This window comes from Euphorbia lathyris, chromosome 1, assembly GCF_963576675.1.
Source record: "Euphorbia lathyris chromosome 1, ddEupLath1.1, whole genome shotgun sequence".
NCBI lineage: Eukaryota > Viridiplantae > Streptophyta > Magnoliopsida > Malpighiales > Euphorbiaceae > Euphorbia > Euphorbia lathyris.
In genome coordinates, this window is record NC_088910.1 from 89,667,537 (window position 1) to 89,688,325 (window position 20,789).

General features: G+C 37.6%; 1 protein-coding gene across 1 annotated transcript; it reads right to left on the reverse strand.

The window, feature by feature from the left end:
• Positions 1 to 1,586: 1,586 nt before the first annotated feature.
• Positions 1,587 to 10,875, reverse strand: LOC136205925 (uncharacterized). The gene is made up of 15 exons (XM_065996785.1): positions 10,476 to 10,875; positions 10,221 to 10,302; positions 9,542 to 10,039; positions 8,939 to 9,107; positions 8,688 to 8,840; positions 6,551 to 6,648; positions 6,330 to 6,427; positions 5,242 to 5,312; positions 5,010 to 5,145; positions 4,735 to 4,794; positions 4,535 to 4,617; positions 4,379 to 4,455; positions 4,204 to 4,274; positions 2,383 to 2,440; positions 1,587 to 2,033 (listed from the first exon to the last, which is right to left on the reverse strand). Exons 1-15 carry the CDS (start codon positions 10,736 to 10,738, stop codon positions 1,917 to 1,919), a joined length of 2,034 nt encoding a protein of 677 aa, XP_065852857.1. The 5' UTR covers positions 10,739 to 10,875; the 3' UTR covers positions 1,587 to 1,916.
• Between the last annotated feature and the right edge of the window lie 9,914 nt (positions 10,876 to 20,789).

Here is a 20,789-nt window from a genome sequence, read left to right on the forward strand (position 1 = left end):
ACCTTAATGCCAACCAGGCATAACGAGCTTTTAGTAACATGACCAACTTCTGGTGGTCATACCGTTCCTTTAAATTTTTCCACAGGACAGATGGATCTTTTACAGTCAGATATTCTGACTTTAGCCCTTCGTTAAGATGATGACGTAGAAAAATCATCGCTTTTGCAAGATTTTGCAAATCGGCATCATATTGTTCTTTGATAGTATTTACGAGACCCTTGGCCTCCAAATGGATTTCCGCATCCAGTACCCACGTAAGATAATTATTCCCAGAAATGTCAAGTACCATAAATTCAATATTTGTAAGATTTGACATATCTAAAATACGATACAAACAATTGTATTAGAACACAAAATTATAATATGTAACAAATAAAATTAATAGCACTTACTTGAAATTAATCGATTGAGCAAACTCATGTTGATAACGTGTTATAAAATTACCGAATTATAGTGTGATTATAACCACACTTATATGTAGATTAATAAATATGTTTAAATATATATATGGAGATTAATATATTATAATGAAGAACTTAGATTGAGAGAAAGATTATAATAGCATAAAAGCTTAATCTTAATGTGTATTACAAATGAGGATATAAGTCTATTTATAGTAGTAGGCTTATAAAATGAATGGTCCTAATTACACTTGTCTTTAACTATAACATGTGTATATTTAATACATGTTTAGTTGTTGGTGGATATCCATTTAATTTCATGGACATTCATTTAATATGGTAGACATCCATTAAATAATTATTTTTTTTGGTAGGAATCCATTAAATAATTATTAACTACTAATTATAATTATTCATAACATATTTGCCTTTTTAAATTTTATTTAATGACTTTTTAATTTATAATATTATAAAATCATCTGTTTAGAAATAACTAAATTATCTGCCTTGATATTTCCCTCTCTTTTTTTTCGTTTTCCATTTTTTTGTTTTGTTTTTATTTTATTTTTGAATGCTAAAGGAATTAATCCAATAAATTTATAAATAAAAAATTAAATGCTTCACATCAATTATTTTTTTTTTAAAAAAAAAAGAGAAATTAATTCTTAATTGAATTGATCTCTATTGATGAAATCAAATTTTTTTTTTAAGAAATGGAATCAATTATGGTGAAACTCTTAGCCTAGCCTAGTGGTTGAGAACATACATATGACTCGAGAGGTTATGGGTTCAAATAACATAAAGTGGAGAGTGAATTTTTCTTTCTTATTTAGTATAAGCGCATCATTGCCCGCAATTTAAAAAAAAAGAAATGGAATCAATTCTTTTCATGAGTGCAATTAAAGGTTAGGCAAACATTGAATATTGAAGTACTTAATTTACCAAAATTGTTTATTCTAACCACTGTAGATGCATTATTATCAAAATTGTTAACAAAATTTCTCAAAAAATTCTCTTTCTTGAGGAATTGTCAAAAATAGATAAACATTCAGAATGTAATATGCACCGAATTCTAAAAAAAATCTCTTAGCTATCGAAGTATTAAAGTTTGTTACATACCATTACCATTAGACTTGTTTTGAACAAGATACGTATAAATCTAAATGTGTACTTCATCACTACATATATAATCAACAAAAGATTTAGAATGTTCACTGCTGGCCGAAATAGGCAAGAATTCACAAGAGATAAATGATTATGAATACATCCAAATATTATACCACTTTATGGCATTATTCATTATCAAAAATATGTACAAGAGAACAAATATATATATATATATATATTAACAAAAATTTGAACAATGAGAATGCTGACTCAGATCACCCCAAAACCATAAAGTCAGAAGCCATCCTAAGGTTGCAGCAGCAGGAATATTGTGAACTCTTTTTAACTTGAGAGAAATGCAAGCCAATATGAAACCAGTGAACATGATATCTTCTCTTCTCTTCTCTTCTATTCCTCGGGGATCCTGAAAACAGGATAATAAGTATCCAATTCAAGCTGATCTAGAATCTGCTGTGTCGCCCAGAGATAGGATGAGTGTCCTTCGATTATGTTTGTAACATCACTCTGCATTATATGTTTCATTTTTTCTTTTTATCAGTGCCAATGGGAAAACAAAAAGGAAAAAAAAAAACAGAGTACCAATACAAATTGAAAAAATAGACAAGTCAACTTGTATTTATTGTTTCGTAGAGACCGGCTCACAAACACACATTAGGAACATTTCTATTAGGAGTTAATGCATGATATTTTATTTGCTATCTCAGCAGGTCTGTATTTCACATTAATGAAGAGAGCAGCCGAAGATGACAAAGTTTCAAAAATAGAATGCAACATTGAGGAAGGAGTTGAATTGACTACCCAATTTATATTGGGGGTAGAATTGCACCCTAACCTGAGTTAAGAAAAGACTTACATTCTCAATCCCTGGAACATCCACTGGTTGTATTCCTGCTAATCCTTGAGTAAGTAGACTGTTAATGGGGAAAAAAAAACATTAGAAAAGGAACAAATGAATTTCTGAAGGCTGCAGCTGGTTATCAGAAATATTAGTTTCACAACAATTAATTTAATGGGTAGATCTCTCCACCAGAAATTCAAAATAAGTGCTATTCTTCAATTTCTATTTATTAAAATCCTCAACTTTCAATAAGGTCACTGATACCAAATGTTTTTTTTTTTTTTAATTGAAGTAATATATACCAAGGTTCTAACATAACTGCTTGTAATTGTAGAATTGAGTGAGAAGTTTACATATGAAATTCTACCAAAATACATATGAAACAAACATTAGCTTACTAATTAAAACATTCGTAATATTATAACTCAATTCATACAATATCATAATTTACGAATGGGATAAGGCCCAAATTTAACCTAACGTTTTAAGCGAAGTGCAGATTTAGCCCTAACGTATGAAATGGTACAAATTTAACCCTAACGTTTTCAAGCAAAATCAATTTTAGCTATGCACTATCAAAATTTTGAAAAGACTGGTTTGCCTGTTATTTAACTGTCACATAGGACCTTCCAAACAAGTTTGTCGATAAATTGAAGCAGTTTCGTACATTTTTTGTTGGTTTTTTTTGTACCTATATTAATAACACATTAAATATTTTTGACAGTTTGACAGATTCAGTTTTTAGCATTTTAACAGAATTTTTGTAATTTTGTTAGTAATTCACTAAATACGACATAATTAATATTTGGATAACGTATAGCTAAAATTGGTCTTGCTTGGAATCTTTAGAGTTAAATGTGCACTATTTCATAAATCTGCACTTCCCGTAAAACGTTAGAGCTAAATTTGGTCTTTATTCCTTTACTAATTAATGTTGTTATGTTATGTTATGTTAATCATATATTATTTACGTTATAAGTCAATTAGTATTAATACATCCCATTACAATTAAACTTCTCTTATGTATGTATTAAAATTAAAAAAATTACACAGTATTATGAAATTAAAGTTGAACCTAAGGCTAAACAAACAAAGATCCTCACTATTGCTAAAATAGAATCATCAAATTACGAACCAAATAGGATTACTTCTGCTATTAGAAATGTGAATTATGTAACAATAGAATTTCACAAGTGTTTTGGAGATTAAATGTGAATTACTATAACATTGTAATGTTACTTTACATCAATAGCTCATGATAACAAAGAAAAAATTAGTTCATAAGTAAAAAAAAATAAGAAGAAGACATTGTAGACACAACAACAACACACATAGACATAATACTCAAATTACTCAAAAGACCATGCTTTGACTAAAAGTATGGATATAGCATTAGCATTGACAGGATAACCATGCAAGAATTGGAAAAAACCCAATAACAATCACTAATTTTAATAAGGCAAGGTAACGGCATAATAACTGTGAATAATTAACCCCGTTGCAAAAGCTTCAACATATACAGTCAGGCATATTAATCAGCAGCCAAAAATGAGACGTCATAAACAAATTAATCACAATGCTAGTAAGTCTTAAATACAACCAATCAAAGTAGGCCTGTGAGCTGAAGTCAGAAAAGACTTAGCAGTCTAAGCATTGAGTATGTCTTTACTTGGGTTGGAATGAGGATAAGGTAGGGGCGAACTGAACTTGTTTGATTCTCTTTCTAGCTTAATTTATTAATGACGTCATCATTTATAGGGTCACTTAATGGTCCATAATCATATAATGTATATGATTTACATAGATAAGTTATTTACTATCACATATAATGCATACCTAGCACGGAATGCAAGTCCAAGTGTCCAATCATTTGTAGCGTAAACATTCACAAACCTCCCAGCCACCATCTAGAAAACAGCACAAGCTAATTGAGGCTTCAATGAAGATGACAATTAAAGTATGTAGGAGTAGAAAATGTTCAAGGGAAATAGCGGAAAGGATCTTCAATTACCTTCCTCGCAGCTTCCCAATTTTCATCTTTAATAGACAAGGGTGCTCCAAGAAGAACAACCCTTTCTACAATCTCAGCTGTCAGAGTACAGAAAATCACATGAGCATTGACTTAACATACTAGAACCACACTACAAATATGATTAACTTCCATTACCACTATGCTCAGTCTCAGCCAAAGTCTCAAGACACTTGAAGATCACTCGAGCTCCAAGTGAGAAACCCACAAGTGTCACAGGCCTGAAAGATTAGCAAATAGCCAAAGCAGAAAGTAAGGACAATATCCATTTTCTTGTTATTTAAAATCTTTAGGGAAGTAAGATGACAACATTTTGAACTATATTTTGACCTGATTACCTGTTCCCTTGTAATCCATTCAGCAACACCTCAGCTAGGAGTTTCCCTGCTTTGTCTGATCTAGAAAAGAGCAGACAATGCAAACCTAAGATTAGTCGAATTTCACAAGTACTACTCCAACAAGTTGCATTTTTTTACTACAAGCATAACCTATTCCTTCCAAAAACCATAGAATATGGTGCCTTTTACAAGAAAAGTATAAAGTTGCATAAAATAGAAACCTTTCCCCTCTTCCAGTTTAAGTATTCTGTTTACAATCATTAAATGAAGCTAACCTGTCAACAGCAATCGTCCATTTGCTATCTATAAAATCAATAGCTGAAAGTAATGTAGTTGGCCAAACCAATGCTAGCACAAGTGAGCTTAAGACAGTCAACATTGCACCTTGTCTCATTAACTCCAATGCAATTCCTAGAGCAAGTATTCAAGATGTTAATAAATGCACAAGCATGACTGATAAACTGAGCATTTAGAAATACTCGCAGCAATGAGGCCCAAACCAATTACTTGAAGTGAGCCAATCCTGAATTGCACTGCTTACTGCCATTAGAATCTTAGTTTCCCACCGCAGCACATACCTAAAAATGTTAGAAATTAAGAGATGTCCTGTAAGATCCATTTTGAATGTCACAAACATAAAGCCAATGAGCTTCCACGTTTTAATGGAAGACTACAAAAAAAAAAGTCACTTATATTAAGCAACAAATTTTAAGAAAAAAGTCACTTATATTAAGCAACAAATTTTAAGAATAGAGTGCCCAAATATTTGTGACGCAAGAATATTGTTCCATTTATCACTTCGAAATGATTACCTGAATATTGGAGATAAATCATAGAAGATAAAACACAACCAAACTATAGGGATGTCAAATAAAATTGGCAGGTGGAATATTAGGGGTGTCAAAAAAATCCAACCAGGCTACTGTTTTCAAAAACTGATGATGAACCTTTCATTTTATATATTTCTTTTCAGAGGCATCTTATGTGACTGACAATCATTCTCATTAAAACTACAACGAGAAGAAATTGGAAAAGGTTAATTATGATTTTATTTGTGTCTTATGTATGCCTTCTTACTTAAACTTAAATGATTAGTTATGCTTGACAGATTGTGATATATTGTTGTATTTCTTTTTCGAATTGTTGATCAATTTGTATTTGTGGCTTGTGCTAAATGCAAAATGCTTAGAATCAATTTTTGTTGTTAGAAAAATACTGCTTAAGAATGAACCTTTTTTTCTTAATGACTAATCAAAAACTGGTCAACGCAGTCCTTAGATTCAGTCAACTGGTGAAGTTAACCGCTTGAAATGGCTAGATCTTTTCTTTTCGAAAAATTAAATGTAATGGATGGATGGATAGCAGTCCATTGACATCCCATGCAAAATATCATATCACTTGTCACAAGGGTGGATAGCAGACTTGCTTGCTAGTTTATTACAAAGTGGTCAAAATTAATAAAAGAAACATATGCAATCTAGAAGTAATGACAAAATTACAATTGATTTTAGAGGCAATTTGCAGTATACATACGGAAGAAACATAAAGAAGAGGAAATTCCTACACAAAAAGCAAAGAGGTGGAGATGTTTGTACCTCTCCAAATTGTCATTTAGTCCTTCCCATGGCCTGATAAAGTCTTCTCCGTTAACATTAAACACAAGCCCTGAGATAGAGATTCCAACTGCTAGTCTCTGACAGAAGTAAGAAGAATCAATCACAATAAATCTTAGCTTTAAAAATTACAGAAACTTGACAAACACGTAATATCCATGGTCAGTGATTGTTAGTAAGAAATTAAAAACATTGCAACTTACGCCTTGATTATGGTTATCTCCTACAGCTTTAAATTCAAATTCATCAACATTTCCAGTTCTCCGAGCCATTTTGGTCCCTGCTAGTCCAGCTCCAGCAGCTGGCTTGAACAAACATAACAACAGAAGCATTAACAAATTTTCAGTCATGTAAGCAAATTAGAGCATATGTAACAAGCAGGTAAAAGTATAAAAAAAAAAAAAAAGGGCGGCCCGGTCGCATTACGCGTCCCCGCTGAGCGAGGGTCCGGGGAGGGGTCCCACCACAAGGGTGTATTGGGGGCAAGCCTTCCCTTGTCAATTTAATTGGCAAGAGGCCGCTCCTAAGACTCGAACCCGTGACCTCTGGTCACACGGCAACAACGTTTTACCGTTGCGCCAAGGCTCGCCCTCTAAGCAGGTAAAAGTATAAAAAGGTATAAATCAAATAAAAGGAAAATCTGTCCATGACATCTCTATCTGCAGAGCTAACTAACTATGATGCACGGAAACAGAAACGGGAAACGCGATTTTTAAAAAATATAGGAAACGGAAACGTGGGGGAAACGTGTAAATATTAAAAAATATAGGGGCATATTTATAAATATTAAAAAATATAATAAATATAAAAATAATCATAAATTATAAATACCTGAACTAATTATTGGTAAAATGAAATCAAATTAATTAAAAAACAACCAATTTAATAAAATAAACATGTTACTACCAATTAATTAATAAAAACAAATATGTATAAATATCAAAATGCGTAAAATTAAAGTCTCTAGCTAAACAGTAAAAAAAGAAATAGCACTACTTAAATAATAAACAATATAAAAGGTCCCAGTCCAACCAACCCATTCCAGAAGCTTCCCTCTCCATCACACCATTCAAGAAGGCACAGCAAAAAAAAAAAAACACAGAACAAATTACCAACTACGAAGGTATCAAACTGGTATTGTGATTTCCAAAACTAGTCGAAAAAGAAGCAATCGCAAACGCCACTTAAAGAAGAAGAAGCAATCGCAATCGCCACTTGAAGAAGAAGAAAACCCAGACCAGACTAACAACCCAGACCAGATAAAAGAAGAACAAATCGTACAACTAAGAAGAAGAAGAAAGTCTGGAGATCGATTTCCGTATGAACCGCTTGAGAATCTCTATCAGATTTTGGAAACGCGTACTGTATTTTCTTTATTTACAGAAACGTGCCCGGAAACGGTTCGTTTACGTTTCCGCGCGTTTCCATTTCCCACATCTTGTGGAAACGTAGAAACGCTACTTCCACAACGTTTCCGTGCTTCATAGCTAACTAACAGTTCAACATGATATTGTTCATCTTTGAAGTCAAGATAATGGTTATCATATAGAGAAATCAACATCTGAATTGAAGTTAAGAACAAGCTCTTTTCAACTGATCTAAATATTTATCACATTTTTAGATTAACAATCAGAGAGACCAACAAAGCAAGCCTTAAAACAACTCCTTTTAAGGTAACTCCACCTATGAAATATAATCAATTCCATCAGCAGCAGCCAATACCAAGTCCAAGTAAGGAGCAACGATTGCTAAACACATTGCTACGTTATTATGAATGGATTAAAATCAACAAACTTCAGGACAATTCACAATGCAACTACAAATAGAGTAGAGAGAGGATAAAATGGATGTAGCTGATGCTGACTAGACTGGGATCATGGTTGAGTTCTGTTGCAATGAAGCAACAGAGAAAGCTAATGCAGCTACACATTGAGTAGAGAGAGGATAAAATGGATGTAGCTGATGCTGACTAGACTGGGATCATGGTTGAGTTCTGTTGCAATGAAGCAACAGAGAAAGCTGAATTCTGGAAAGAATTAAAAATACCAATTAAAGTAACAACGGTGCATATATTCATAACTTCTGTCAGTAAATAACATGGGTCTCCTAAAAGCAGATGTTTTCAAGATTGACATCATGACATGTTACTCCTGAAAGACAACAGGATACACTAAAAGTTTAAAAGGTCAAGCGGATACTTTAAAAAGCATATATGTAACTGGCACAAGTTGTCATGGAATGAAAAGGTTAAAGGTATCTGTTCGGCCCTCGTGAATAGAAGTAATACACATGATACATAAAAATGCTCATATAATCTCAAGGAATATAATAGATATCTACCTCCAAATGATGCAGCAACAGCAACAGAACCAGCGATGGTTCCGGCAGCAGTTGCAGCAGCCGCAAACCCGCTGGCTCCAATCACAGGGATAAGGGTGCCCAATGTTGGAGCCAGAGCACCAAACCCTGCAGCAATTGCTGGGGCGGCTAATCCTGTTGAATACCAAAAAAAAAAATGTAAAACAGTCAAAACCGTTTGAGAGGATGATATAACTTCTTGAGTTGGCAAACGAAGTATCAGGATTTCACACCTCCGGTAATGGCCATCAAGGTTCCTCCAGTTAATGCAGCTGCACCAATGATACCACCACGCCTCCATTTAGCCCATTTGCTTTCAGTTGATTTACTTTCTTCGACCTTTGATTCTTCCTCCTTTGCTACAGCCATTGCTGAGCAAGCAATAATTGTCTCAATGGCTTCCTGAAAACAATATTTTGTTAGCCTGACATGGCCCAAAGATATAAATTAGATTGAAAGGTTTAGCACATTATTTTCAGTTTAGACCATCTAGAAAAAGATAAGAGCATATAACTGAAGGTGGTTTCTCTTCCTTCCTTCAGTGCTGCAATAGATTAACCAAACCAAAATGGCCAGGCAATTGTGACCAAGTAAATAGGCTCACATAGTCAAATTGTATTTACATGAACTGCTACGTATGAGAAATATTGTCATCTTTATATACAAATCATAACCTGCAGACAGAAGTGTTTTCATGTCTGCATTATCTCACAGATAACTGACATATATAATGAATTCTGATTCTTGTAGTTATTAACATGATTTTACCAAGAGAGTATAGAAAAACATGAATTCAAACGTGAATTAGAAGAAATATTTCTTTGTAGTATACAAACCATTTTTATCCACTTGATATCAAGCCAAGATGCCAACAATCTCATAGCCACTCGATGTCGAGCATCATAACCTTTTCTTCGCCGTGTACATTTCTTATCATTTTCACGTTTATCTGCCAGACAGGCTGAAAGAAGCTCAAATAGAACTGCTATTTTCCTATGATAACTAAGCATTTTTTGCTCTGCAATGGGTTTCTCGTTAATAGTGCTGCCAGACACAAGATGTGCATCAGCAACGCTAACCAAATGCCTATCCCTCTCCTCTGAGGTTTCTAAGGACTCCTCTGCTGCTTGAGTGTTTGATTGGACCTCATCAGTAGACAACTTTTCACGACATTCAGACTCATACTCTTGATGCTTCTTTTTCTTAGACTTGGCAGAAAGAGCACTTATTGTCATTGTTTCTGCCATAACATCAACAGCTTTGGATAAAGCCAATTCCTGATCTGAATTTTGAGAAGAAGCCTCATCTCTGTCTTCTTGGAGTAGCCTTATGAACTAGGGCACAAAAAATTGCACAGTTAAGAAACACAAAAAGTAAATGTCAATAGCAATATAACATACAAGCATGGATTTTCTTTGGGAAAAAAAAAGTAATAGCTTATATAATATTTCTAAAATGGATAGAGACCATCAAACTAGAGAATTTTGCTAACGAGTAACACTAAAAAGGACATACAGCTCCAACATGATGCTTAGCTGGAGAAGAACCAGCAGTCTCCTCGAGTCCATGCCACGCATTAGGGTCAACTTCAAGAAACCTGTCCATATCAGAATCAGGTCTACTGATGTTAAAATTAATCCCTTGTAAATTGACATCAATTGAAAAATTAAACATCAAGCTTAACCCTCGATTAACAATACGAAAACAATAACAAAAGGGAATTGGACAGAGGAGGGAAAAAAAAGCAAAGAAAGAAACAGGAATTAGGACCTGAAAACGGGGCGTAGCAGACCCGAATTCTCATGGACCCACAGGTCAGGGTCCTCGGAGACGGAATCGCCACTACTACTGCTGCTACAACTATTAGGTTCCTCCTCCGCAGGCTCATCTTCGTGAGAGAAGCCTAGCGGTTTGGTTTGATGGAGTTGAGCCTGATTAATAGCCATTGCGAACAACGCTCCGGCAACGTATCTATGCGTCTGCGAGAGTAACGACGACTTCCGCGTCGGCGTCGGCGTCGACGTGGTTGCCATGATTTGAAAATTGTTCAGAATTTCTGCCGCCGAGATATCAAACAGCGAATTTCACGCATGAAGGCAAAATTTTGTCATTTTCATTTCTATTCTGTCTTTCTTACTTTGATGAATACACACGTCGAGTTATGACTATAATGTCAAAAGGTTGATTTTGTTATAAAATTATGCATTATAATATGATTATAATTAGGGGTAAATTACACCCATGGCTAGTGAACTTTATCTATTCTCATATTGTGGCCACCAAACTTTAATTCTTAACAGCATTGCCACTGAACTTTACACTTTTTAACATCTGTGGCCACTATGACCACTTACCAACGTTTATGACCTTTGACTCCCTTTTCACCGCGTTTTTTTCCTTCCCTCTTTCTTAAATATTATATGCCCATTAGTAAGACAAGAGGTTGTGGTGTAGCAAGGAGCTTATGGTGTAACATACTACTTAGTTTTTATGATAATTGAAAAGGGCAAGGTGACAAATTTGTAAATAAAAGGAAATACAAGAGAGAAAATTGTTTTATTTTTTTTCTTTAAAATACATTTTCTCAATCTTACACTTATTGCCTCCCTCTCTCGACTGATCAGGTGAGCGAGCGAGGAGCTCGATATGCTTCACCGGCGTGGATAGGGAGAAGTGAGAGTTCTCGAGCTCCGTGTTTTGATAGCGAGAGTTCAGCTCAGTATACCGGATCAGTTACTGATTCCTGTGAAGTAGTAGCAAGCGCATGGTCGGCTACCGGAAAGGATCTATCGTCGGTGATCGTGGTTGGCTATGTAGGTTCTGACGAGGGGGCTGCGGTTGTTGCGAACCCGTGTCCATCTTGGGTAAGGAGGCTGATCACCAACGAGACCGCCCGAGTGGCGAACCTCTCAAATGAAGTGTTGCCACGGAGGGTAGGTAGGCATGCTTCTCCGTCGAGGCCTAATGGACCGACGTACGTGGACCCGCTACGACCAAGGAGTGTTACCTTCTTAGAATTTTCTCGTCAAGGCGTGATTGGATCGATTCTTGCTGACCCTGGGCATCGGGTCACTCACATTGGAAAAGCATGTTTGTATCATCGCCAGAATGGACATAACACCGACAAATGCTATGATTGGCGACTGATGTATCAGGCTTTGTTGGACGATGATGCCATTCCGAATCCGGATCGAGCTACACCATAGGAGAAGCTTTGATTTCCTGTGTCTCTTATTGACTTAGATGCGTGCTTTCCTAAATTGAACTTTGTTGTACTACTTGTTGCTTAGTTCTAGTTGAACGCTTTTATCTTCTTTTGTGTAACGTTTGGTATCAGTGTTGAAATAGATAACGCATGATGTGTTAAATGCTTTAATCTAGGCCTGTTTTGTTGACTAGGATGTCGGGACGTTTTTATAGGCATCGTTGTAGTTCGCTCGCTTATAGCAACCGATGAGAGCTTGGTTTATTGAGATTAATCAAAGTCACGGGTATTGGGGTCCATGCTTGGGGTAGCGAAGTGTTATCGCTGTAATCTTTAATTGACAATAATATAGGATCGTTGAATTAATCGAGGCCGTGGACATCAGGGTCCATGCTCGGGATAGCGAAGTGTTATTCGCTGTAATCTTTAATTAACAACAATATGGGATCGTTGAATTAATCGCAGCCGTGGACATCGGGGTCCATGCTCGGGATAGCCAAGTGTTATTCGCTGTAATTTTTAATTGATAATAATATGGGATCGTTGAATTAATCGAGGCCGTGGACATCGGGGTCCATGCTCGGGATAGCGAAGTGTTATTCGTTGTAATATTTAATTGACAACAATATGGGATCGTTGAATTAATCGAGGCCATGGGCATGGAAATTGTGTTTATTGATACTTCGAGGTTGGATCATGAAATGTCTTGTGTTATAGTTGTATTTTACTGATAATACTTTCTGAGAGTTTGAACATTCCAACTGTTATCGAAGGGTATGTCATCTAGCAAGGCAATCATGTACGCTCCATTGTGTAGGACCGTGTGTATCTTGTAGGGTCCTTCCCAAGATTGGCCCAGCTTGCCTTTCGCAAGTGGAGACTGCGAGGCGGCGGCATCTCGAAGGATGAGGTCACTGACTTGGAAACTCCGAGGACGCAGCTTCTTGTTGTGGTATCGTGTGAAAGCCTTCTTATGTTGGAATTTAGTGTCCTAAATACAATTGTTTTGGATATTAATATTAATGAATAAATTGTTTATTTGGTCATTTATTTAATCAGATATATAGCATTAATATGTAACTATATATAAATGCACAAATCTTTCGCAAAGAAAGTAATCCTAAGTTTATTCAAGTAGTTATAAAGTGTTCATACAAGCATGAAGTGAGACTATACTTTATAATAGACTGATAGACTTCAAGTAAACCCAAGTCAAGTAATATGTTATAGGGATTGGCATATTGCTATTGAGACTTGCATGTAACAGTGTTTTCTGTCAAGACAGAAAGCTGATCTCATAAGCTTTAGATATTCTGATATCTAGACAGTTACATGGATATGATGAAGGAGTTCATTAGGATTGGGACTCGACTTGAGATAACAGAATGGATTGATTTATCTAATGTGTCAACTGTTCATCTCATCGGCATTAGTAGGTATAACTAATCCTCGGACTCAAACATTCATTAATTAGTAATTCTGGATTGCGGAGTCTGATACTTTGATTCTGTGCGAGCACGATCCAATAGGTGAGAGCCTAAGGTGTGTGAGAGCAGGGTTGGGTATCACGCGAAGTAATTACAGAATGATTAATGTCAGATTGAGCATTCGTCGCTCCCGATAAATGGGAGATATATCCAAAGGGCCGCTTGTGGTGAATTGACTGAAATCCTTGCAAAGTGATACAGTTAAGAGTAGAAATAAACATTTCACTTAACTTATCTTTCAGAGTGAATTCAACCTGTACAAGTAAAACCGGACTCTTCGTTATATGTAACCTTGACACATTCCATAGTTATAAGGAATTGACCGAAAGGATATAGTTGATGAAGGATCGTATTATACTGTACCTAATACAGAAAGGTTAATGTCAGTTATCAACCTGACTTCTTAATTGCTCTGGGGGAATATCATAGGTTCTGCTAGTAACAGCTCTCGACGGTATTCCGTTATATATATGTTGGAATTAATCGTGATGAATAATTTCAAATGATATATACGGCTAGTGACAATAAAGAACCTAATGGGTGGCATATGGGACTTGGAATCGGAGGACGAAAATGTAATTAGTGGGACATATACATATGGGCCAAAATTTACATTAATTTAGGGATAAATTAATTTGATTAATAATTATAATTTGCTTATGGTTATCAATTAAATTAAAAGATTATCTGATAATATTAATTAGAAGTTTTATGTGATTGAAACTCTATTTAATTATCCCTAACATTAATTAATTATTAATTTGATTAATAATAATTATCTAGATATAATTAGTTATTATTTAGATAATAGTAAAGTGTTTATTTAATTATCTAATTAGGAATCATATTCCGTATAAGATTCCAATTATTTAATTACCTAACACAACTGGGATTAGGGCTAAGAAAAGTCTATAAATAGACTTCCCTAATCCCAAATTTCGACACACATAAAATAGGAGAGGAGGAATCGTTTCGTCTTTCATCTCAGCTAATTCACTTTATTTCTTACTCCCTCTTTGATCTCGTATCGATTTCTGTTAGAGGCAATCATTGCGATTGCTATTCATTGAAGGTTAATCACTGATTATCTTTTGATTTTGTGTTGAATCAAACGTTCGTGATTCACGAGTTGATAATTGATATAACCCGAGTTGAAAATCCGGATTCTTATATGGAGCGAATGTGTCTACCAGATGGACCTGTTACTCGAGCACGTGCTAAGCAGTTTGAAGAGGAGCTCCAAACATATATGGTGCAAATGTTAGATATGTCGGACCAAATTGACACAGGTGGAATTCATGAAGCTATAACTTTTTCATACCTCTCGGATTACTCAGAAAGCGGGTATATCAAAGAAACCAAACACGGACTAAACGAATCGAGCGGTGAAATTAATTCAAAAATTACTATATGAATTTTAATGATTTGGATTTATGGGAAAAGAAATTAATGTGAATTGGACAAGGCCAAAACCCATCCGACACAAGCATGGGAAGACACAAGCATGGGAAGAAATAGTTGGTAAGGAAACAACACAAACAAAGAACAATTAAATCTTTTGTTTGTATGCAACAGAATTGTATTTTATCAAGTCAACTATGGCTGCAAGCAACCTTATCAATTCATAGTTATGGACAGCCGAATTTTATATTAATTCAACACTCTGAATCAACGCGGTTGTAATTCTTTATATATGTAGGTTTGATTTCTGTTTGTAAGGCAGCTTTTTCTATCTTAATAAAAACATTACTCTTAAGAGTTTGTGAGTGGTTTCTCTTGTGTTCTTTGGGGCACTACTTTGAACAGTTCGGGATTAAATCTTTAACTGTTGGAGACTGGGATCGGGTCTTTACAACTTAGTTTTGTAAGGGTTCTTTTCTGTCCGACCCTAATTCGTTAGAGTTCCTAGGGATCAAATTTAGTTGTCGGGTTTTCGAGGCACTGTTCCTCGTGGGTTCGCATCAGTTTGGTATCAGAGCCGAGCTCTAACTTTTCAGGTTTTAACTATTCGTAATTATTATTATTATTTTGTTTTTGTTATTTTTTTTCTTTCTTATCAAATTTCGGAAATTAAGATTTCTGTTTATTTTAGAATTTTGAATCATTAGCTTAATATTATCAATATTTCCTTGAGTTCTGTGTTTAAAAAAAACGAAAGAGCAAGAAAAAAAGAAAACAGAAAAAAGCAAAGTGTGTGTGACTTTGAGAAAGGAAAAAAAAGAAAAAAAAATTGAAGTTGATATTAAAAGAAGAAAAAAAAACAAAAAAAAGAGTTACAGAAACTCATATTTAAGCTTAGTTTCATTTTTATTTTTCTTTTATTTTGTGTTTCTTCTTATATATTAAATTCCTAAATCGTCAACAGTACACTTTGGTCCTCGAGTTGTTTATCCGCGTTTCGTTCATTGTTTAACCTTTTGCTTCTTAGGTTGTAAGGTTGAATTTTGGTTTTTGACTATTGGAGTTTTAAAACTGAATTTGTTTTATTGAGTTCTTTAAAGAACACTATAAGAGAAATCGAGCGGTAAAAGGCAGAGCGGTGAGCATATCAGAGAGAATAGCCGAAAATTTGAGTGAAACACCGAGTGAATTGTGAGTTTTGTTTAAATTTGTTTTATTATTATTATTATCAGCATTTTTATTGTTTTCTTTTTGATTAATAATGGTGGAAGATCAAGTATTAACCATGTTAAATCGATTGATGGAACGTATAGACGCCATGGAGGAAAATCATCGAGTTGCTCTAGAAGAAAATCGAGTTGGTGGGGAAAATCGGCGTGATAATGAAGAAAGACGGAATAGACAGCGGGATGATAATGCACAGGGGTCTTGGAAATGTAAAACTGGTAATTCCCTCGTTCAATGGTAAAAGCGATCCTGAGGCTTACCTAGAATGGGAGAAAAAGATTGAACTCATATTCGACTGTCACAATTATTCAGAGGAGAAGAAGGTGAGAGCAGCAGTAATTGAGTTCACGGATTATGCATTAGTTTGGTGGGATCAACTTGTCACCACGAGAACCAGATGTAGAGAGCCGCAAGTTGACACGTGGGATGAAATGAAAACTGTTATGAGAAAGCGGTTTGTCCCTAATGACTACTATGAAGGTTTATATAGAAAATTGCAAGTCCTTCAACAAGGTTCAAAGAGTGTAGAGGCGAAGGGCCACGACGTAATGATCCTATTGAATGGGGCACCCGAGGCGTGGTAAGTGTTGGCAGGGACTTGGCAGCTTCGCACAATTTTTCTCGCGTCAGAGTCCATTGTCTGCCAGTACAACCCTTGGAGCCGTGCTTTTCGCACGATGGTGCGAGCTCCTTGGTGGGAACCGCAGACCCCCTAGTGGATTTCTTTTAGGCAGTGATCCCCCCTCTTCCTCTGATATACACTTCAACCACGGTTGTGAAGAAGCCTTGTGATACAAAATGCCATCGTGAAAGGCATATCGCCAGGATCGTCGAATGACCAGTGAAGCCTGAACCTTATCTTCTGGGAGCAGCCCATTACATAGGAATTTGATTATATCGCTCCTCCATCATGACGTTCTTGCATCAGCTTCGCTAATATGAAGTGAAGACTCTTCTCGTATTGCTGGGGTCGAGGCTACTTCGATGAGGGTATGCGGGTCACTAGATTGCTCGGTGATGCCGTCAACTTCCTCATTTTCCTCCCGTGGGATAAGGAGGAGAGCGAAGGTGACGCCTTGTATTGTGAGGTTTTTTATTAAAGCTTTTACACACGCAAGGTAGAGGAGCATGACTGGGTCTTTGGCCTTGCAGGGTCCGTTAACATGACAAACCACCAGCTTGGAATCGGAGTAGATGGTGAGGTTCCTGTTAATAATACCCTTGCCAGAGTGAGGGCCACGATCAGTGCTTCATATTCTGCCTGGTTGTTTGTTGTTGGGAAATCAAGCCACATAGCGTATCGGAGATGAAGGTTGTAAGGACCTCGAATGGCAACCTCTGCCCCTGCTCGGCCTGGGCCGTAGGAACCATCAATGCTCATACTCTATTGATCGGGAGTGGGTACCTCTGGTGATGACAGTTCCGTTGCTTCCGCAGGTCCTGTGAATTCAAGGATGAAGTCTGACAATACTTGTGCCTTGATCGTGGTCTTTGGCTCGAAGCGAATATCGAATTGGGAAAGACGGATTGACCAGTTCGTGATTCTTTTAGAGACCTCGGGCTTCTGCACTGCCCTCTTCAAATGATAGTTGGTCCTTATCACAACTGTGTGGACCTAGAAGTATGGTCGTAGTCATTCCACGGCGTGCAAAATTGTGTCTTTTCGACAACCGTGTAGCAGGTTTCGGCTGCCTTGAGGACCTTGCTAAGAAAGTAGACCGGGATGACTTCTTTTGCCCTCGATTGCATCAGTACTATTGCAATGGCTTCCTCTGCGATGGTAAAGTATAGGTGGAGATCTCCACCCAGAGTTGGAACAGACAGCAGTGGTGGGGAGGTGAGGAATGCTTTGATGGCCTCGAATGCCGCTTGACAGTCCGTCGACCAGGTGGAAGGGTGCTCCTTCTTGAGCACTCTATAGAATGGGAGACATCGTTGTGCGGAGCAGGAGATGAAACATCCAAGTGCGATTAATCATCCGTTCAGCCGTTGTACTTCCTGTAAGTTGCACGGGGGATGCATCCCCAACACTACTTTGATTTTTAGTGGGTTAGGCTCGATTCCTCGTTCTGAGACAACGTAACCCAGGAATTTTCCTAATCAGATGTCGAAAAATCATTTCTCGGGGTTCAACTTGAGGTTGTACTTATATAAAATGGTGAGGACCTCGGCCAAGTCCCGAGGGTGATCGTCCTCATTGGCGCTTAAAACAATCATGTCGTCTATATAGACTTGAACTGTTTTACCGATGAGGCCGGCGAATATTTTGTCGATCAGCCATTGATAGGTCACCCCGACATTCTTCAGCCCTAAGGGCATGACATTATATCAATAGGTGCATTCGTGCGTAATGAAGGAGGTCTTTTCAGCATCTGCGGGATCCATCAGGATTTGCTGGAAACCTACGACGGTGTCGAATTGCGACAAGATTTTTCGACCAGCTGTTTGATCGACCAGCTGATTCGATATTAGGTAGAGGATAGCAATCTTTAGGGAAGGCTTTATTAATATCGGTGAAATCAACACACATACAGTACTTCCCGCTGGGTTTCTTTAGAAGAACTACATTAGAAAGCTAGTCTAGGTAGTGTACCTCTCGAATGAATTTTACAGTGAGGGGCTTGTGTATTTCTGCCTTGACTGTAGCCTGCTTGTCCGGAGCCTGTAGGTGCTTCTTATGCTTGATGGGTGCGAAGTCCGGGTCGATGTCAAGTTTATGAGTGGCCATTTCCGGCGACACTCCCGTGATGTCCTCGGCGCTCCGGGCGAAAACATTAACATTTTGGCGGAGGACCTCTTGGATGGCTTTTGCGAGGCTAGGCTACAAATGGGTGCCGATGCTGGCCTATCGCATGTCTTCTAGATGGCAGCCAACCACGGGTTCAATGGGCGTGGGATTGTATCCTCGCATGTCCATGAGGTCGATGTCGAGGTACATTACCGCTCGAGGCTGAGTAGCCTGCCATTGAATCTTTTTTGCCAACATTCTATCGCCAGTGATGGTGATATGATCATTGAGGCATGGTAGGTTCAAGCAAAGGTCGGAGATATCAATGGTGGCCCTTATGGCAACAAGTAAGGGTCTCCCCAAGATTGCGTTGTAAGCTAGTGGGATGTCCACCACTACCCATTCAGCTATGTTCTCGATCTCCTTATTGCCCTGGGACAATACTACTGGCAGGGAGATGACTGATTTCACGGGAACTTCGATGTCGGAAAGCCCGACCAGGGGAAAGTTGCCCCTCTTGCATGGCCTCGTTGACCCCCTTTATGGCATTTAGCGCTACCGATGTGAGCAAATTCATGGAGCTCCTCATGTCCACCAGGATCTGGTGCATATTGTAGTTAGCGATTTTGAAAGTAACCACCAGGGCCTCAGAATGGGGAGTCTATAGAGGGGGACAGAGAGTGAGTGCTTCGTCCGGCGTCTTTCTTTTGCAAGACGAGTTCTAGGGTCCGCTATGGGCTGGGGCTCCTTCCCTAATGATGTGGATCTCCCCCTGGTACCTTGGCTTCTTTGCTTCCTCGGCTCCTGTGTGATCTATTTGCCTCGGGCTGTGCTCTCGCTATTTGGAGGTAGACCCGGCAAAGCGACGCACGACCCAATGACATGATACGAACACAATACGCTTTTTTAGTGTTAGTGTTTAGGGTTTTATGACACGACACGAAAGTTGACATGACACAAAATGACACGTTAATTTTCATGTCATGTTCGTGTCAACCCGAAAACACGAAACTGACCTGAAATTTAATTAAAAATATTTGATTATGCTATTTTGATGGATGTTAAACCTAAATATTTTTAGTTTGTGTGTTTATGGATGTTTTAAATTTATTTTGATGGATTTGAAACATATTTCAGATTGTAATAATTATCTTAACTTATTAGGTTTTAATTTTTCAAATTATGAATTTGAAGTAAAGTTCAAAATATTTGGAATGACAGGTCGGGTCGTGTTAGACAGGTCGTGTTGAGCATGTTAGGTCGTGTAGGTCGTGTCAATTTAATTGGTTGTGTAAAAAATTCGTGTCGTGTCATGTTTACCGTGTCAAGAACAGGTCGTGTTCGTGTTCTGATTTTTTGACACGAAAAGTTTTCGTATCGTGTTCGTGTTTCAGGTTTTGATACGAACCCGAAACCTGACACGACACGAACACGAAAATTGCCAGGTCTATTTGGAGGGCTTCGGAAGGGCTCTTTGCTCCATGATCTTGCCAATTTCTTTCTGCAACTGGTGACACTTCTCCATTGAGTGCGGAGGATTTGTGGTACTTGCAGTACTGCTCTTTCTCAGTGCGAAAATGCCCTTTATCCGCTTGTGATGGAGACCCTCCGAGCCGTCGAGATCCTAGCGATGAAGCGTAGTGCACTTCCTTGCCATGAGCTCTATCGGTTCTTCGATCCTGGGGTATTGGCTCCCCGCGTGGGTGGTAAGGTAAGGGAGCTTATTCTTTGCATACTCTTCCCGTTTCGCGTGGCTTGGCCGGGGCCTTACCCTTCTCTTCCCTCCTCGAGTCACATTTGGCCTTGTCTTTTTCTGATTCCTCGTACCCCATAGGACGATCACAATCATCATAACGCATAAATGTCTAAGCCATTGTCATAAGCTCTTCGAAAGACCGGGGCATCTTTCTGAAACACTTATGTTTCAGGGGTTCGCATGATGTTCCTTTGGCCAGGGCATCGTGTGCGACCTCTAGGTTCAGGCCCTTGACCTGCGAAGCCATATGATGGAACCTCAAGAGGAAATTGCACAAAGG